Here is a 20,390-nt window from a genome sequence, read left to right as displayed (position 1 = left end):
TCAGAGTTTCCTAGCTCAAAACACTTTTCTAAATAAATTGAAATGTATCTAATCAGAATTCAGTTCTGAACATCCTATTTGCACTAGGGTATGTCAGTTAATAAGCAGTTCCACATTTTTCATTATTAAATTCACTATTTGCCCTTTTTTGCCCTTTTCATTCCACAGAAAGAAATCACAATTTCAAATAAATTTTTTCAATTGATATGTAAAATAGTCTCAGGTTAAGTCAAATAATCACAAAGAAAATCAAAGTGTAGTACTAAAGAATTATCAAAATTTAAAAACCATGACGAGGGAGAAGTACCAGTACTGGTTCTGTTAGGTCTCTATACCAGTTATCTCTAGTTTATCATGCTTATCATCCTAATAAAACATCTTTGTATAAAATACAGATTTTATTCCACTTTAAGTCATTTATGTTGCTGTTGCATCTGTGGTAAGATGAATGCATGTATGTTACTCCCAGCAGACAAAATATATTGCAGCTACTTCAAATGCAGACTTGAAACTTTTAATTTCTTCTGCTTCGCAGAAGCAAAGAGAGCAGTTTCTTACATTTCTGCAAGTTTCAGAAGGTCTTCTCTTCTACTGCCAGTTCCCCAGCAAACAGCCCAGTATGTACTCTCCTACTCTGTTTCATTCTTTACTTCCCCAACAATATTCACTTATTAGTGTATCTGCCCCACAGTTTGTCTTGATAAAAGCATTCACCAAATACAATCCAAAACAGCCCAAAAATAAAAAGAAATTTGATTAAGCCTTCAATTATCAAAAAACATGTAAAATTAGATCCATTTTTATTAAGTCTCAAAAATAAATGTTAGTCTGTAACAGAACAAGATTACCAAGTATTATAAACATATGTAAACGAAAGTACTGTTTTAAAACTTAAGGTTATTGATTTTTTTCTGTCTCTATTTTGAAACAAAAATTATAAGTAAACAATCTGAACTTTGTATATGAAAAGTGTATCTGCCATTCTCATGTGCAGAATTAAGAGAGGTGTATATGACTGTTCTCTCTTCTTTATGTTACTTTTGACCCTAGTTAACACATTTCAACCAAATAACATGTAACAAACATAGGGAAAACTCCTGTGCACACATATTGTACTGCAATTAATAAACACTCACTTATTCTCACTTTCAATTTCTTGTACATACCACTTACATACCAAAAAAAAAAAAAAAAAAAAAAAAAGTTTCTGCATAAGTTTCTTAATGTTATTTTTTAGGCAAATAAAAGGTCAGTGAATTCTATAGAAGACCCTGGCACAAACCACCTTTTTCTAAAACAAAATGCAGTAAACCACAGGACTTACATTCTTTTCTATCCTAAGTGAAGGTTCAAGGAGTCACTTCTCTCTGTGAAACATATCTCAGCCCAGTTATCTCCCAAGAAAGTGTTGGAAAAACCTCCACACTGCCTTTATCATCTCCACTTCCCCTTTCAGCAAGCCCTCACCACTCTGGCAGTGCTTTTCCTTCAGGGTGTTATTTGTATGTGGGGGGTGCTGGGGGAGGGAAAGAAGGATGGGTCGGAGGCGTCTATTTAGCCATCAAAGCAACTGATGTGATTATACAAGGTCTCACGGGAAAGGCTGCAACCTTTGTAAGCAAAGCTGGGGAGGCTCCAAGCTGAGCATTTCTTTAAGATATTATTCCATCCCTGGATTTCTGAGTGTCTTTCAGAGGAAAGCAGGTCATCAGGAGTGAACAGAACAAAGTGGATGGGAAACATGGGGACTAATGTGTTTTTCAGCATCACAGTGAGAGCTCTCTGCACTACATTTTTTTTTTTTTTTTATAAAACCGTTGGCCTTTGTATTTTATTTGAATAGTTCAGTTTCAGTTCCTCCTTCAGCAGTGATTAGGAAAATGGATAATGCAGAATATGCAAATTATGCAAGAATGTTGTGAGTGAAGCTGAGTAGAAGGCAGGAAAACTGATGATAGTTCATTCTCTTTATCTATGTGTGTATATACATATATGTGTGTGTGTGTATGCACATACATATAAATAAATTGCCAGTGCTTATATATGATTTAGATTAGTAATATATATAATGATATATCCAAGGAGTAGGAGAGGAACACAGAACAGGTCGCTTACTCCTGAAACCTGCAACTCCTCCATGGTAGCTCCAAGCCACTGCTGTACAAGACAGGAGACTTCATCTTTCTGGCTCTCTGCACTACCAAAATGTGGGACAAGGCTTGTTCTCTGTCCCTTATGCTAAATGGCACAATGCAATTTCTGTCCATCAAACTAAATTTTCTCATCCTCCAAAAACAGGGAGGGAATCTGGAATCTTCCTCTCCAAGGAGGAACCCAGGAAATTTTAGTTGGTCCTGCCTGTCCTGCAGAAGAATTGGTATTTCTGTTAAAGAGAACTCATTTCTCCATACAGTTTTGCTTAGGGACAGAGAGTGTGATCTTGGTTTAAAAAAAAAAAGAGGCATCAATAACGTGATAAGGTTGGTATATTAATTTTAGATTATACTTCTTTCTCTTTCAGGATATCTAATATTTCATGTATTTAAAATGGGATAAATCAAAAGAAGGAAAGCAAACTGGCCCATGTGTGGAAAACAAGATGGTGCCTCTACCTCTGAGTGTGCTTTTACAATGTGAGCATTGTCTTGACTCAGAAGATCCAGGTGCCAGATCCTTCCCTGTATTAAATACAGCAGGATCAGTAAAACATTTTTTTGCCCCATCTGTGTTTTGGCCTTGGCAGCTTTGGTTGAGGTGGAAAAAAAAACTCTCCAAGAATAGTCTTGCAGTATAGTGAGAAAAATGCTATTTTATTTTCTATTAAGTGTAAGTTTTTTGCTGATCTTCTATCTTTAGAGAGACCTTCTTTCCAATTATGTGGGAATGGAAGAAATGGGAGGGAAAAGTCATGGTCAGAAACACGAGGTCTCTGACCTTGATATGTTGGTGGAACATTGCCATCTTTTGGTAAAAGTCTTTGTTTGGCTCTAAATGTAGTAAGGGTGTTGTTGTAGGAACTGTTTTGGATGCTTTGGGCAGTGCACTGCATAGAAGGTTTAATTTCATAGGAAGAAGCACTTATGTAATGATCAGGGAGACTCTCCACAAATAAAGATAGGAATTCTCATGGCAGATTGACACAGGTAAAAAATTTATTAACCCATCTGGCTACACAATTGTCACCACTGTCACACTTCAAAGTAAGAGAGCACGTTCAGATCAGTCAGATGAAGCTCAGACTTCATGAAATTCAGTTCATATTCTCTCTTGTTCCCTTCAATGTATTTGTTTGGCATTGATCTTTTATAGCTTTATAATCATCTGACGTTAATTTTATGAAGTATGAGATGTTTGAGTCTTGGCTTAGGTAGTTGTGAAGACGGATGAAGCTCGTTTCCTTTGTATAACCATCATTAAACATACAGTAATTTAATCTACAATAAAGCTGAACAGTCAATTTAAAGTGAGATTGAAATTTCTCTTCCATTTTACCCCCCATGCAACAACTTTGGAGTAAGGAAAGGTTACTTAGAAATAGTACAAAATAATTTCATTTCTTCATTTTCCTTGATGTAACAACCAACTTCTTTCTGTATGTTTCCTGATGATCCTGTAATTGGCATGTGTGTACATACTTATCTGTTATGATAAATTATGCTATTTTATAGCAATTTAGGAAATAATGAATGGAAGGTAGATTGTGAAAAATTATATATCAGGTGCAGCAATCAGTCACTATCTATCCAATTTTTACACAGCTTTCATTGCTATAGTAACAGGGACACAATAATAAATACAATGGCAGCTTTAATTGGGAGAAAGCAGATGACTTGCACAACTGTAAACATTTTTGCATATGTTTCTGGAATTTCACAACATCACCAGGTTTAGCAAGGATTAATTTCTGTTTGTTTTTTTTTTTTTCTGAGAAGTGAGATGTGATTTGGAAATGTTAACTAATTTCTTTTCACATTTCATTATCATCTTCTTTTAAGGACATGGCATCAGTTTTCATTTTGTTACTGATCATAGTTTATCATTTGATAAAGATGCATCCATCAGACCTGTTTCAAAAACACAATGTGGGAGAAAGGAGATGAAACCCAAGTAGAATGTGTTAATAACTACAATTATTAATAAGCAAAATAGACCAAATCCTTCAACTGGGACAAGAAAATGTCCATGTTATACTTTTCTTCACTGTTCCTAGCAATATTGTATGTTAATTGTTTTGGACAGATTTCAGATATTCAATGTGGAATTATACAGCCATTAATCAAGAGAAAACTTACCTACTTTGAACTGCATACCTATAACTAAAATAATAAATAACTGTTCTTAGATTGCAAGTATTGTGATTTCTAATTCCAAGTAAGAAAAAAAAAATCAATTTTGCAACTTCCGTGGATTCACTATTTCAGTACAATCATTTCAGCTATTTTAGAATTGTTTAACTGCTATGGTTTTACAGATAAATTAAGGACCAAATCACCTATCTTCTGCTTTCTTCTCCTATAAAGAAACCACCATGATGAGATTTGTGTTATAAAATACCCATTTGGGGGAAAGTGTTGTTGATTTCATTCTCTCAATATAATTATGGTATGGAAAGTAGTGTCCAAACTGCATAAATGCTTATCAGTATTGCTTATCAGAACCAGCTATGTTCATCTGTGCAATGTTCCTGTGACTTCACACAACTAAAACCTTTTCAGCATTTTTTTATAACATGTCCAATGGAGACTGAGGGCTTCTGGTCAAGAGGGGAAACCCTCATAAATTGTTCTTTATTGGCTGAGTATTAACATCTGTGGGATTCGTAGCCCAGTCTGAAACCAAGGAAATGATGCTGCAGAGAGCTTTTAGTGATTTATGATGGCTTTTTACTGCACAAAGATTAGAATAGCTTTTATAATATATTACATTGCTGCTTTATTTTAAAAGAATAGCTGAAGCCATTTTCTGATCCACATAATAGTGAAGTCTAAATGGTATAAAGTAGTTAATTGGCATCTTTGTCAAAATAAAGACCTAGTATAAAGGAATCTCATTTCCTTTTATCAGAGAATGAAATTAAAAAAAAAAAAATATCATGGTGATGTAAAATTCAGACTCTTTTGAATGGATAATTGGTATTACAGAGTAACAGGAAATTGCTTTCTTTGTAAGTATGTATTAAAATCATTCTGTTACATACAGTAATCTTCAGCTTTCTAAATGGTCCAATGCACATTTCAATCAGGAAAATTTGTTTATCATCTACTGAAATGGAAAACTGTGGATTGCTCTTTTCTCTCTCCTCAGTGGTCTATCAAAATAGTACTAAGAGAATTACGGTAGTGAAGTAAATCAAGTTAGAAAATGAATATTCCTAATACTATTTCATCAAGCAGCATTAAGTATATCTAGATTTTCCTAGATGTATCAGACACTGGATATTTACTCTTTAAGAAACTTCTTATATTTCTATTTTTTATGGTAAAGCAAAACACAGCAAAAATATATATATATATATATATCGGGTGTAAATCAGAAGCAACTGAGGTCAAGATATTATGCTGTGAAATGTAGGTCCAGTCTGGTAAGAATTATCTACAGCCTTCAGGAGCAGACAATTTTAAAGCCCTGAACACTGAGAACAAGTGGATAAGCTAATTAATACATAATAAGATGATTGACTAAAGCGTCTGTTTGGCAGAGTATGGTGATTTAGAGACTGTATTATTCATCAGATTGGAATAGCTGAAAAAAATGACTATCAAACACTGTTTGGAAAATGAGGTCCTCTTCTGTGACCCTTCACAGCTGTGCAAAATAGTTGTAACAGAAGATCTAAACTGAGAAATCCCCAGCAGCTCCTTATGCCAGCTCTGCACTTTCAGCTACGTTCATTCTTTCCAAATCCACAGAGGAGCTTTTTGCTGCCTACTGTCTTCAAAGTTTTCTGCTGGAATTTAAACTTTTTCATTTATAATCTTGGTAACTTAATTCTGCATCTATCACCATGTTTCTGTGACGTCTTTCTTCAGTATCTCTGCCTCCTATTTTGCTTTTTTTTTTTTTTTTTTTTTGGCCAGACGATGACCTTGTTGAGCTCTCATAGTCAGTGGTAGAAAAGAACTGATCATACTTTTTTTTTTTTTTTTCCTTTTTACCCAATTTTTGTACATTTTCATTTGACTTTATACTTCTAATGGAACAGGAAAGCATGAGAAGAGGCAAACTTTGTAGCCAATGCATCAATTCACTACTGCAAAGCTTCCTAACTTTGTGTCTATAGACTGCTGAAGAGATCTAATTTAATGGAGGGATTTTTCTGAGCGGGCTTGTTATTTTCCAATTAAACACTAAGGAGAAAAAAAAAATCTGTCTCTCTTCACTGTTGCTGCCACTTGAGTCAGGTATTTGCATAGCTCTACCAATCATACCAAAAATAAGTTATTAACCTACAAGAAGATGTGAGATTATGTCACACAATGAAGCTTTGTGTATAACTTCAGCTTTAGCATTTATTTTGTCAGCATGTCTATTTATCTTCTGCTGTACACCATTGCTCTTAGCTCCATACGGTATGGTTGAACACCAGACCAGAAGTGTGCACTTACAGGAGCTAAAAGCTGTCCTTTTCATTTTGTGGTTGGGTTATTTTCATATTTAGATTTGTTTCCCAGCCTCCTGTACTATATGGCTGTACAGCCAAAGCAGTAGTTCAGCTGAGGGGACAGTCCAAGGTATGAAAATGCAGAATCACAGAGTGGTTTGGGTTGGCAGGGCCCTCAAAGCCCACCAAGTGCCACCCCCTGCCATGGGCAGGGACCCCTCCCACCAGCCCAGGCTGCCCCCAGCCCCATCCAGCCTGGCCTTGGGCACTGCCAGGGATGGGGCAGCCACAGCTCCTCTGGGCAGCCTTGGACAGGGTCTCACCAACCTCTGAGCGAAGGATTTCTTCCTAATATCTAATCTAAAACTACCATTCCCCCTTGTCCTACCACTATACCCGCTGACCAAGAGTCCCTCCCCAGCTCTCCTGCAGCCCCCTTTAGGCCCTGGCAGGCCGCTGTGAAGTCTCCCCGGAGCCTTCTCCTCTCCAGGCTGAACAACCCCAACTCCCTCAGCCTGGCTCCACAGCAGAGCTGCTCCAGCCTCTGAGTATCCTTGTGGCCCTCCTCTGAACCCTCTTTTCACTTGTTATGTCAACCATCCATGAAACAGGTCTCTTCCTCTCCCTGACTGCTGAATCTGCTGCTCCAAGGGCTAAATCTTTATTCTCAAAGCCCAGCTTTTCCTTTGGAGGACAAGCCTGCTGGTTTTACTTGAGCATGCTCATTCCAGGTGAGAGGTCTGAGACCTCTGGCTGAGGGCCCATAGACCTGTTCTTTGATCACCATTAGATCTGGGAACAGCAGTGGAAACGATCTGGGGAAGGAAGAGCAGCTTTGTACCCGAGGAACCACGTTAATCATAGGATAACTAGATGGGCATTTACAAATTGAGAAATTCTTGTGTTCTTTGAGCCAAAAAGTAATTTCATTTTATGATATTAAAAAAAAAATTAATTACCTTTTAAAATATATGTAAATTCTTTATTTCATTAAATTATTTTTTAAAGTTACACTCATTGGAAATTAAGATCTCTTAAATATCACGTATCAAGAACTTTCTTCAAAGAATAACAGGAAATGACTAATACTAATATACAGTGAGACCATTTGGTCATTTACACAAAGGAATCTTCCTCCAGCCCTTTAATGGACTAATGCATGCTGAATTGTAATGGGGCTAATTTGCTCAACACCTACTTAAGGAAAAGACTCTGGGGTGCCTCCTTTTTCCCCTCTCTTGGGTCTGACAAAGCAATATATTGCCTACATGAAAGCATCTGTGACACTTTGATAGATACAGTGAGCTGCAGCCAATGCATAATTGGGCTCTGCTAAGAGAAATGACTGAAATTGCCTTTCAGAAAACATGCTTTAAAGGTCTATCAAATTCAACAAACAGAATAGAAAATATCTAGGTTTGTTTCAACGTTCATCTCACCCTCATCTTTTAAAGCTAAAACAAGATGTTTGAATTTGTGGAAACAGGAACATTCGAGTGGAAGGTCAAAAGGACCCTTCCTGCTATAGAAATGTGTTATGTTCTAAGCACCTGCTCTTTGTCAGCCACAGCTGCTTTTGTGTCAAAATCGCATAAAGGCCAGAGGTAGTAATAATCTGAAATAACATTAATGTCTCACCTGTTAGTCATCCTAATATTTCTGGTGACATGAGAGCTTCATTATCCTCTTAAAGGGAAAATTCAGGCAATCTGTTTACTAGAATTGGTGCTTGCTGTAACGTTAACAATTCACAAGCATATTTGCACATGTAAATGCATTTTTTTTCCTGAGGTAAATGAAAAGTCTTGTAACCACAGTTTTTTGCTATTTTATAGGCACTTTTCTGCTTATTTACTTACAATAATACAAACATTTTATAGATACCAGACAAGATTTTTGGATGGTGATTTAATTCTCATATTTTAATGATAAAATTTTTATCACGCAGTTGCTTGCAAAACATCTAAAGAAGGTGAAAAGGACAGAAGGGCTTGTATTTATCTACAAGTGTTATACAGCATCTCATTCAGTTACTGAAACTGGACTGTTTCTCTCTTTTTTTTCTTTTTTTTTTCTTTTTTTTTTTTTCTTTTTTTTGATACGAGGAGTTGACTTTTGACACAGGGGATCTTTTCCTTTGCAAACAGAATCATCAAGTCATAATACTAGAACTGGTCCATTGGGTAAGGATTACTTTTTAAGGAAGAAAAATCTGACATTGTTCACACATACAAAAAAAGACAGCAACCACTGCTTTGTTTACAAGGAAAGCACTCGTTTGTGAGCTGTTTGGCCCCTATGCCTCTTTGGCATAAAAATCCAGCAAAACAAAAAGGATAGCATTACTAGCTGGGGTTGATTTCATCCCCAAATCTTCAAACTAACGGCTTTACAGGAATGTTCAAGCAGTGTGCTTGGAACAGTGGGCAGTAGTAGGAGAGTATTTATTATTTGGGGTACAAATACCATGTATCATTCAAATGCTAAGTGTTTGGGAAGGGCAGATCTTCTAAGATTTCTGGGAATCCATTTCTCTTCTGAGAGTTTGAGCCCAGTCAAAGACTTTTTTTTACTGTAGTAAAGGACTAGGGAATTCAACAATTCAACTTTGCATTTTATAGTATTAGTAATGGCACAAGGCCAGCAGCATTATAAAGCCAGTACATATCTTTGTTCTTCAACACCATAGAAAGCTGGAATAAGAGAAATGCCTTACAAGAAAGATGGAGTGACATTTGATTATGTAGAAGCACAGAATCACAGAACGGTTTGGGTTGGCAGGGATCTCAAAGTCCATGCAGTCCCAACCCTCTGCCATGGGCAGGGCCCCCTCCCACCAGCCAGGCTGCCCCCATCCCCATCCAGCCTGGCCTTGGGCACTTCTAGGAAAGAGGAAGGAACACTTCCACGTAGAGGAGCAGGTTTACTGAATCAGCTTCAGAAAACCAACATGTCTTGTGAGGAAATGGCTTGTGAGTCCACAGACATTTATAGTACCTCTCTGCTTAAGTCTATGAAATGTGGGCACTGTTTAAGCAGTGACCACAAAGCTGGATTTGACCTGTGGCATTTCCCAGTACGAAGTGACGCACTGGACAGTGTTCTTTCTTGAGACGTGAGTGAGACAGTGATGAGACACTTGGAAATGACAGTTTGTGCCAGTCAAGCCCATTGTTCTGTTCTTTACTACATCTAGATGTAGTATTCAAATCTACTAATCACCATCACAAAACCAGGAAATGCAGAGTTAGATCTCACTTTACTTCTTATATATTATTCATGACATGCTATAAAACATTATGAAGTTAATTTATTTGCACTGCAATTAAAATACCTGCTTCTGTATACATAGACAAACATACAAAATTTATAACCTTAAATGAAGATGTTTGTTGTAATTGTCTCTGTAACCATTAAGGTAAGCAAATAGGTTCTAAAATATATTTTTTTTCTTTCATAATTGACCTATCTTTAACAAACAGAAAAGCCGTGTTCTAGATGTTTGCTTGTTTATATTCTTTACTTTGGATAATTGTAGAAAGAAAAACAGCCATGCCAGGGTGCCAGAATCCTTTCAGATATTCCATGTGTGTAGGGCATGGTGTTTAATACCAAATTTATTTATTTGAAGATATTTGATGCTATACACGATTTTTGACTTAGCAGAGTGATACAAAATATAATGAAATGACATTTCAAATGTAAGTTACATGTAGAAAAATATTGCAATTGTAACACACAGTTCAATCACAGTACCAAGGTGATGCCCATTACCACTCTATAATATTATCACTGTGATGATGCTAGGCACAGGGAAGGAATAAATGTGCTGAAATCAGCTCAAGACCATCACTTTCCTTCAAATTCTTTTGCTAGTTCTTACATTTTTATACCATGTTGGGCTGAGACACATATACCTTTGTGTTGAGATAAAGTCAGCTTTCTTTGCAACAGCTGTGATCAATGACACACTACATTATTCCCCAGTCTTTGTGGGCCCATTGCCTTTACCCATCTCCTTTGAGCCTTCTTCCATTATAGGGATTTCTTAGTTAGTCACACGGGAAGAAAATACCTTTGCCCTGAACTGAATATGGAGTAAATGTAGAAAATGGAGTGGGTGATATCAACTTAAGAATCAACAAGATTCTTTCTTGGAAGCCAAGTATATACATCTGTGTCACCATGAACATGATGAAACAATATGACATAAAGAAAAAAAAATAACAGAGTTTTCATTAAAAAATAATAATAATAATTTGAGATGATTACAGCTGAAGAAGAACATCAGTTTAAGCATTTAAACACAAGCCAGTCTCAGGCTGAAACTCCAGGCTGTAAACTGATCAAAACAAAGAGTGCAAACATACTTATAGAAAGAGTGTTCTCAAATAAGTACCAACGTGTGCAGCAGAATTAACAAAACCTAGCTTTCCCAATGTCTTTGTAGCTTGTTGGTGGGTTCCCAGGTGTATAAGAAAGTGCAGATTCCACTGTTTTTACCCGTGTTTGTACAATAATGTTCTCTTTTTCCTATACGTTTTTTTTGGGTGCTTGCCACCTGGATGATTGGCTGTTAAGGGATAAAGCCGCTACTTAGGCGACAGTAGGAGACCTTAACTTTTACCCATTATATTTGGTTCTCACAACCATAGTCTTTTAGTTACATAGACAAAACAATTTATAAAAGGAAGCTGAGAATGTGATCAGTAAGATGGACGTAATGGACATAGGCACAAGTTTTATATTGAACGGGATGTCATTGAGCCTGAGAAATGAGCAATGGGCCCTACAAACATATAAGGAGGAACAGAATGCCATTTTATGAAGATGCTGTAGTGGGGTCCTGATGCTGCTATTTGGACTGAAATTTACTGATGTTCCACTGAAAAGAGGGAGAAATTTTCTCTGGATGTTGTCCAGAAGTGGGGGAAAGCAGCAGCTGGAAGTGCTTGGGGCAGTTTTTGTGTACAGACATTGAGGAATCTGTCCTCCTACACAGATCCTTGGTTCCAACAGTTGCAAGCTTCAGTAGCAGCAACAGCAAGAGAGATATCAAATGAAGAATAAAGGGATGACTTTCTATTATATTTGCCTAAGTATGTCTGTGTTATTACAGTAACTGATTCTTCCAGCCATAGCCACATTAAAAAATAAAATAAAATAAAATAAAATAAAATAAAATAAAATAAAATAAAATAAAATAAAATAAAATAAAATAAAATAAAATAAAATAAAATAAAATAAAATAAAATAAATAGCATAGTGGTATGAATTTTTTACTCATAAACTCTTCAGAGAATGCTAAGACTGGTAGTATAGTAGGGCCACTACTAAAATTCTATCTCTGGTTTACTCTCTTAATTTCAAGAAAGATGTGACCAAAAGAAAGCTAGGATAAAAGCTGATTTTTCTTGTGAGTACTTTAATAGATCTCTGGGGACAAATTCTACACAATGTTTGGACAGGAGAGTAGGGCACCTGTTGTGGTTAGTCTAACTTATTCTCTATGAATCTTCTAACCTTTGAATTCTCCTACTTAACGCCAATCCCCCTGGATCCTGAAGAGAAGAGGAAACTGCATTGCCCTCAATTTGCCCAAAACACTTGTAGTTCTGCATTAAAGTAATGACTATTATCAAAATCAGCTTGGCACACCTTGCCTTAGCTCCATGGAACCACAAAGCAGACAACTGCAACAGATTTGCCCAAACAGCTATATTTTCCTGAGGGGTTGCCAAAACATCTCTATTGTTCTTTCAAAAGTCCCTGCAGATCAATAAAACCACTTACTAAGTTGATGGCTTCACATATTTTCTTTGGAATTGGCAGAGCAAAGAGCCTAAACTTTTGCCACCACGTTCACCTCTGAAACCGCTCAATAGATGGGATTACTGAAGAAACTCTCAGAAAGAAATCTGTTGTAGGAGTTTCAGAAAACTCTTATTATTTTGGATCCCAGAGGGGGAAGAACAAGAAATCTCCTGTTAATCTCCTTGCTGTCTTTAATTTGTCACCCTACCATAAAGAGAATCTAGAACTGCATACCGCAAACCACACTGATTCTTATTGACTCAGATCCCTGTATGATATAAACGATATAAATGGTTGTTGAATCAGGAGGATAAGTCTTGTGTCCGTAACATTAGTTTGAAAAGCATGTGTCTACTGTCATGGAGTCATAGAGCAATTCATTCAATCAACCAAAGGAAGATGCATCTGAAAAGATAGATAAAACTTTGAAGTTAGATCAGGTTGCTCAGAGACCTCTCTGGTCAATTTCTGATTTTCTCCAAGGAAAATCCTACAACACTTTGTGGTGGTTTTACCACAAAGTGATCTGTTCCAATGGTTATCCACCCACAATGTGGATTTTTTTTTCCAACGTCTAACCAGATCTTTCTTTGTTGTAACTTGTGCCTCTTGACTGTGTACCCCTGAAAGACTCTTACTTCTCTATAAATACCCATTGGGTAGCTGAAGTCAGAACTAAGACCTATCATTTCACCTCTTCTTAAGACTAAACAAACCAATCTTTCAGCTTTTCTTCAAAAGCCACATACTTCACCGTCTTGGTGGTCCTCCACTGGACTTACTCCAATATGTCTCTTAGGTTGACAAACCCTCTGAAAGTACTTCAGCTGCATTAATTTGTACTAGACGTGGAATTTGATTTCTAATAATTTATGACTAGTTCTTGGTAGCAGAGCAATGGAAAGTTGTGTTTCAATTTGTCAAACTGGAGATAAACTGAGGGAGTACATGCCTGTCTAAAGAAAAACTTCAGATATTGTATTGCTAGCTTGAGAATCAGGAAGGAATTTTCCTTCTGTTCAAAGTAACAGATAACAAATAAAACTAACCCCTGGAGGATCCACTGGTGCAGGAGGACAGATACGTTCAGGATGCAGTAGATGACAATGATCAAGATCTGTCAGTCATGCAAAAAACAGAACACAGTCAGCAAACAAGCCCCTACCAAAAATCGTGGCTGACTTCAGAGCCCAGGGGAAAATAAATAAATAAATAAATAAAATAAAATAAAATAAAATATTATCCAAGTTACTTACAATTAATTTAATGCTTCCATGATGAAGTGTACAAATTTGTCATCTGTTTCACTTGACTGGCCATATTTTAAAGTGTAGTAAATGCTGCCATCTAATGGTAACTCGTTGAACAAAAGCTGACAGCTCGTTGCAGCTCACACCAAACAGAATAGTTTTGCCTCAAAAGCATCACTATGCACCGCCTGCACCGCCTTCACAAAAGCAATCTGTGCTGGACAGGAGCTGGCTCCAAGCACACCGACCAAGTCCCTCTGCATCATACTGCCCAGTGCTCTTGATGCTGAGTACAAATTCATGAGTCGTCTCTGACAATTTCTTTTCTGAATGTAAACTCTTCTGAAAGTCATAAAGGTAGTTCAAACCATACCTGTATCTAAACCCACTAACTCTTAGATTTGACATGCCTTTATCTGTCCTACAGATAGCTTAGATTTGACTATCTGTCATATTTTAATAGTGTTTAGTACAGGAAATGACAGCAAAAATTGAGTAATTACCTTATTGTTCCTGCTATAGCTGTCCTAAGACTCCTAAATCTCTTCTGATTCCCTATAACAAGTAAAACATTTGCAGTTATCTTGTCCTAATATGTAGCTATTTTTGGAAAGTTATATTACTGTAGTTCTACCCATTAAAACAGATTGTGTGTTGTAATAAACTAAAACTGAAGGGTAAGATACCTTTTACAAAACAGACAGAATTACATAATTGCATATGCATATGAACTTTTTATTAAATAACCTAAAGTAGTTCTACTTCATTACTAGTTCTGAGACAACTAGATCAGTTCACCTATCAAACTGAACTGAAAAAAAAAAAAAGTAATTATTAATATATGCTCATACATAAGTGTGTTGTGTTTTGTTTTGTTTTGTTTTCAGAGCCAATGAAATAAATGTTTTTGCTGACTTTAAAAAAATATTGTCTTTTAAGAATTCTGTGATGTTTTTTGCAGATTACTAAGTAATACTTTCCATGATGTTTGGATGAAGTATAATGATGAAATTTTGTGTACAGTAATTCTTAAGATTTGGTTGAAACAATACATCTTGCACAAAATCCTTTGATTTTTGCAACCATTATTATCACAGTTCTCCTACACTGAATTATAGAATCATAGAAAAATTGAGGTTGGAAAAGACCTTCAAGATCATCCACTCCAACCATCCCCCTACCGCCAATGTCACCCACTAAACCATGTCCCTAAGCGCTATGTCCAACCTTTCCTTGAACACCCCTAGGGACGATGTCTACCATGATTCCTAATACCTTTTCTGCAAACATCACTTCCAGCCATCTACTAGTGCACGAGATTCCTCCTCTCCAGGTACAGGTCTCATCATTTGCTTTTGTTGAACTGCACAATGTTCCTGTTAGCTCATTTCTCCAGCCTGTTATACTGAGATTATTTAATTTCCATAGTGATTAGAATTTATTATTGCTGAAGAGTCACTACAAAACACATGAATTGCTTAACATGCTTTAAAGCTCTCTCTTAAGTACAAGAAGATGTCATAAATGGGCTTCTAACATTTTACTGTTATTATATAAGATACATGTACAAGAAGGCAGGTATCATCAGTCTTGCGTGATACATATTTGACCTTTCACGAAATGGAGAAGTTCCAAAAAATGATTTCCCTCAGGGCAGCCCTTTGGGTGTTCTGAGCAATAGAATCATCAGAGCCATCAGAGCTAATTTTTTATCCCTACTTTTCATCATTTCATGAAGGAGAAAATGGTTTTCCCCAGAGCTTCCTTAAAAAGGTCTGTCTACTAAGTAGAGTCTGACATGCAGTGCTTATAATCATTCCATTTGAAGGATCTCATTAAGTAAAGTTTACCTAACTTCGGGATTTTATGAATAGGCTTTTCAAAGTCTTTGATGTGGTCTCTCACCACATTCTTCTCTCTAAATTGGAGAGGTATGGATCTGAAGGATGGACTGTTAGAATAGATAAAGAATTGGTTGGCTGGTCACAACCAAAGGGTTTTGGTCAATGGTTCTATATCTGGGTGGACGCCAGTCACAAGTGGTGTCCCTCAGGGGTCAGTTTTGGGACCAAGCTCTTCAACATCTTTATCAATGACAATGGAATACAAGGAACAAGTTACATATAACTTTCAAGCATAGTTACCTGAGGATGATTTCCTAAATCTGTTTAGGTGCACATGTAAAGATAACTCAAAAATTCATAAGCGTAAATGAATACTCCCAAAGGAATTAGGAGAAAGATGGTCTCAGGCAACCTAAAAATTAGTGGCTTTTAAAGTATCCTTTATTTAAATATCCTAAGTGAGCTCCTTCACAGAAAATGTAGTAATTATTTCATTTTCCCACAATAACCAATTTTTTATACCAGACTTTATCTCTGAAGAGACATTGTTCTACAGCCTTGTGTGCCTATTAATCATGTTAAAATTACAACTGATCTTGTGAGATTTCTCCCATAGTAACAGAAATATGAAGTAATACAAAAATTACAGAAAGAAAAATTAACACACCAATTCCAGTAGCTGAGGGGAAAAAAAAAAAAAAAAAAAAAAAAAAAAAAAAACACGGTTTGATTTTCTTCTAATATTTATGACATAGTTGTGCAAATTCTACTTATTTGAAGGATCATTTGCAAAACTGAACAATCAGAATACCTAAAGGATACTATAACTACTGTAAATTAAGGATATTTTCTTCATCCAATTACTAGAATTTGAAGATTTTCTCCATTTCAAAATAATTCTCATTGGTTTAGTAAAAATGCTGCAGCCTGGGCTAAACTATGTGTCCACATTATCACTATCTCTTCCAGCAATACCATCATAAAATAAAGGGAGAGATACAGAAGATGTAGTTTCTGATTTGTCTATCTTCCTACCATAATTTCCATTAAGCCTTGATGGAATAAGACCTTCCTTCTCATGTGTCTCTTCTTCAAAGACACCACTGTTACGATGTTTATGACGGTGTAAGAAAGATTTGCGTTTCAAAGATCGCTGCACCAAATGCCTCCTGAAGGCCCTTTGAATAACAAGAGCTGACACCTCCTCTTGTTTTCTTTTAAGTGTTGTAGTAATTGGCTTGTAGGAAACTTTTGATGGATTGGCAGCCATAAATTTTTCTTCCATCTGTAATTCCAGACTATCCAAATCCCCAGATTCTCCTAAGACCCTTTTAGTGAAAGCAAGCAAGATATCCAAGCAGTGGATCTTATCTCCACTCACTATAGGGAGGTCCATTGATATGAGCTGAATTGTATTTGGCTTTGGAACGCGTAAAGGTTCTGCCAGTGCATCTGCAAAGTCTGAAAGAGCAGAATATTCAATAAACTGTGTTGCCTGAGGATCGAATTTTGCCCAGGTTTCATAAAACATATCAAAGTCATCCTCACAAAGCGGATCTGCACTTTCTTCAGTGGCGACACTGAAGTTCTCTAAAATGACAGCTATGTACATGTTTACAACAATGAGAAACGATATAATGACATAGCTTACAAAAAATGTGATACCAACGACCTTATTTCTGCAACTATTGCTGTCTTTATCTGTCATATTTAAGTTGGGAGCACATGATGCAGGTTCCTTTATCAGAGGACTCAAAAGTCCATCCCAGCCAGCTGATGTTATAACTTGGAAGAGACAGAGTATGCTACTTTCAAAAGTTTGAAAGTTGAAAAGGTTATCAATCCCATCTTCCCAGCCAAGACAGGCAAAGTTTGTCATGCCCACAATAGCATAAATGAACATAACCAGGAAAAGCAAAAGACCAATGTTGAACAGAGCAGGAAGAGACATCAATAACGCAAAAAGAAGAGTTCGAATTCCTCTAGCTTTTCGAATCAATCTCAGGATTCGTCCAATTCGTGCCAAACGAAAAATTCTCAGAAGCGTGGGAGAGAAGAAGCTTGAAAAGCCTTCAGCAAGTCCAATAGCTTTGAAAAGAAAAAGAAACCAAAATGTTGTCAAGACACATCAATGAAATTCCATACTTATGTTCATTTTGTTATATTCTGTGTTTCAGGTGTTGAAAGCAATCAACATTATCACTGATCATATTATATCACTTTCCATAGAAACATTATCATTAATACTGCAATTGCTTATGAAAGAGCTTAGGAAAAGCAAAACAAATTGTAATATCTTTACATATCTTTACAAAGGTACTGAGCTTATGTATAGTATGGAAACTGCATCCTTCCAGATTTCTGTAATTCAGTGCATGAAGTTACGCATTGCTGAAGTACTTTTAAAAAATCCTTTTTAATCCATTCAGCTCCTGTCCTGGGGCTCATCTCCTAGCTGTTGGCCCAGGCCACATGCTAAACATTAAGACTTTCATTAATGCTTTGTATTTGAATGGCATCAGAGAAGATCAAAAAGAAAATAAAGGAAAATTGTCTTCACTATTAGTCTTCCATCACACCTCATTCTGTGACCCTACTATCACCTTCAGTAACACAGAGGTAATGTATGATTACAAATAGAAGACCTAAGAATCTGCATTCTTCTGGATTTCATGGGATAGCAAAGGAGTATTGTGGTTAGGGAAAAGCAAAGAACTCTTTCCTGTCCTCTTCTTTATTCTATGATAAAACCTAATTCTGGCAGACCAAACAGACCAAATAAACTCCACAAGAAACTTAATATTTGACTCTTCTGAAAAAGTGACAAACACATGATCTTATTTAAAAAAACAAACAACATCAACAAAAACTAAGCAAATTCTAATGAGATTTTCCACAGTCACAAACAGTCCCCTAGACTTATAATGGTGCTGAGCAACTCTCCTGATCTTTCTTTATCAGCCCTTGCAACCTGGCTTCTTAAAATAAAGTCCTGGAAAAGGAGATAGAAGTTTCCATTTTGCATCCAAATGTATTTTTAACCTGGATTTACTTTTACTGTGAAATGACAGTTAATGTGGTTACTTGCAAATCAAAAGTATAAAAACATTATGAAGAGCACTACTTACGTATAATAACTTAGAAAAGATATCACTGCATTAATTTGCTATTCTGTAAATTGCTTAATAAAACTCGTACTTTTTAAAGGAAGGAAGAGTGAGAGGAAGGATAGAGAAAGGAAAGGAAAAGAAAGATGAAAGGAAACTATCAATTTATCTTTTAATATATATATGGAAAAACATAATGGAAAACAACATATACAATTTTAGAAGTAACATGTTCTTCTTTAGAAGAACATGGTTTGAAAAAGTACACTGGATCTGGAATTTTTTGTCAGGTATATGTAAGTGGTAACTTCATACTGAAATTTTGTTTAGAACTGGTAAGACAAATTATTAGCAGATGATACTTACTAGCTAGTGAGAGGATCACAACAACTAAATCAAATATGTTCCAGCCACTGGTGAAGAAATAATGTCGCAAGGCTAGTATTTTTATGACACATTCCCCAGTAAATACTGCCACAAAAAAATAGTTGATATTTTTAAGAACGTTCCTGACAGCTTCGTTGTCATTTTCTGCCATCATGACAACCATATTTAGACAGATGAGAGTCACGACACTAATGTCAAATGCTTTGTGTGATACTATATCAAAGAGACATCCTTGGAACACATTCTGTGGAGAGAGAGAATTGATTAATGCTACTTCTAAGACCCAGTCAACAATCAAATGATTTTTGCTTAGAAGGGGAATTTAAGAGAATATAAGTTTAATAATAAGGTACCAGAAGCATTTTTAGGAGTTTTCTTTAGCCTTTCAAGGAAAACACTCAGTACTTGGCCAAGTATTTTCAGGTATCATGCAACTACATTTCTTTAGAAAAAAATAATTAGCAGGAAAACAGTCAGAGTACTTTGTGATTGCTCTTTTTATAGAAATACTTATTGAAGCAGACATTTTACTGTAAGCAATTCAAATTAAAAACTCATAAGCAAGAAAAACAATGAATAGTTAACATATGAACTCAGGACTGGAATTAAAGTAAAAAACTTGAGGAACTAAAGAGTAAGATGATATAAAAGTAAATAATGAGTAGCATGTACTACTCCTTACTTATTCTCCTGCAATAATCCCATCTAGTTGCAGAAGCGATATCATGCAATGTAAGTAACCAAGATTATGGTAACCAAATACTTTTAATATTAAACTTTTATAAAAGTTTAATCTGTAAGGAAGATTATGGAATATCTATATGGAATGAGGATAATGATCATCTCTAACTCATAAATTTATTTCCAGATGCCTGGTTGCTTCGATTAAATATGGTCACCATCTATATTTGATACCACATTCCATTTAGTGTGGCCTCACCAGTGGTCTTGGGATGGGTTTTTGAGGTTTCTTGGATCCAAGTTTTTTTAGGGCATTATAGTACTTTTTCTGTTCCTCAGTTAAAAATAGATCTTTTCCACCTAAGTAAAGGGAAAAATTACTGTTGTTCAGTAGACATTTAAACAGTCAACTAAATAAATACCAGCAAGTTTATCTATATAAAAAAGTGAATTACAGCTGTTCTAAATGGAATTTAAGACAACACAGAAAAAAAAAAAAAAAGTTTCTTCAGTATTCCCCATCTTCTTTGAAAAGATGTACTGAAAAAAAATGATCGAGGTTTGATTGTGAAAATCTAGTCCACTCAGTATTCCTGACTCAGATTCCTCAACTGTAAGAGACTTTCTGTTGTTTTTATAAATCTATTTCATATTTTAACAATGACCTAAGACTCATCAATAATTAAAATACTTTTCATTTATATTT

The 20,390-nt window shown here is 36.0% G+C and overlaps 1 protein-coding gene across 1 annotated transcript in view; it reads right to left on the bottom strand.

The window, feature by feature from the left end:
• Positions 1 to 16,017: 16,017 nt before the first annotated feature.
• Positions 16,018 to 20,390, bottom strand: part of LOC309875212 (sodium channel protein type 5 subunit alpha-like) — a gene marked incomplete at its 5' end in the record, with an annotated part of 39,039 nt that continues 34,666 nt past the window's right edge. Inside the window, 3 exon segments of the mRNA XM_082754358.1 lie at positions 16,018 to 17,597; positions 18,983 to 19,247; positions 19,944 to 20,044. Of these exon segments, the coding sequence (XP_082610484.1) occupies positions 16,447 to 17,597; positions 18,983 to 19,247; positions 19,944 to 20,044 (1,517 nt within the window). The 3' untranslated portion in view covers positions 16,018 to 16,446.

This window comes from Aythya marila (assembly GCF_965140915.1).
Source record: "Aythya marila genome assembly, chromosome: 2".
Lineage (NCBI taxonomy): Eukaryota > Metazoa > Chordata > Aves > Anseriformes > Anatidae > Aythya > Aythya marila.
This window is presented reverse-complemented; position numbering and strand designations above follow the sequence as displayed.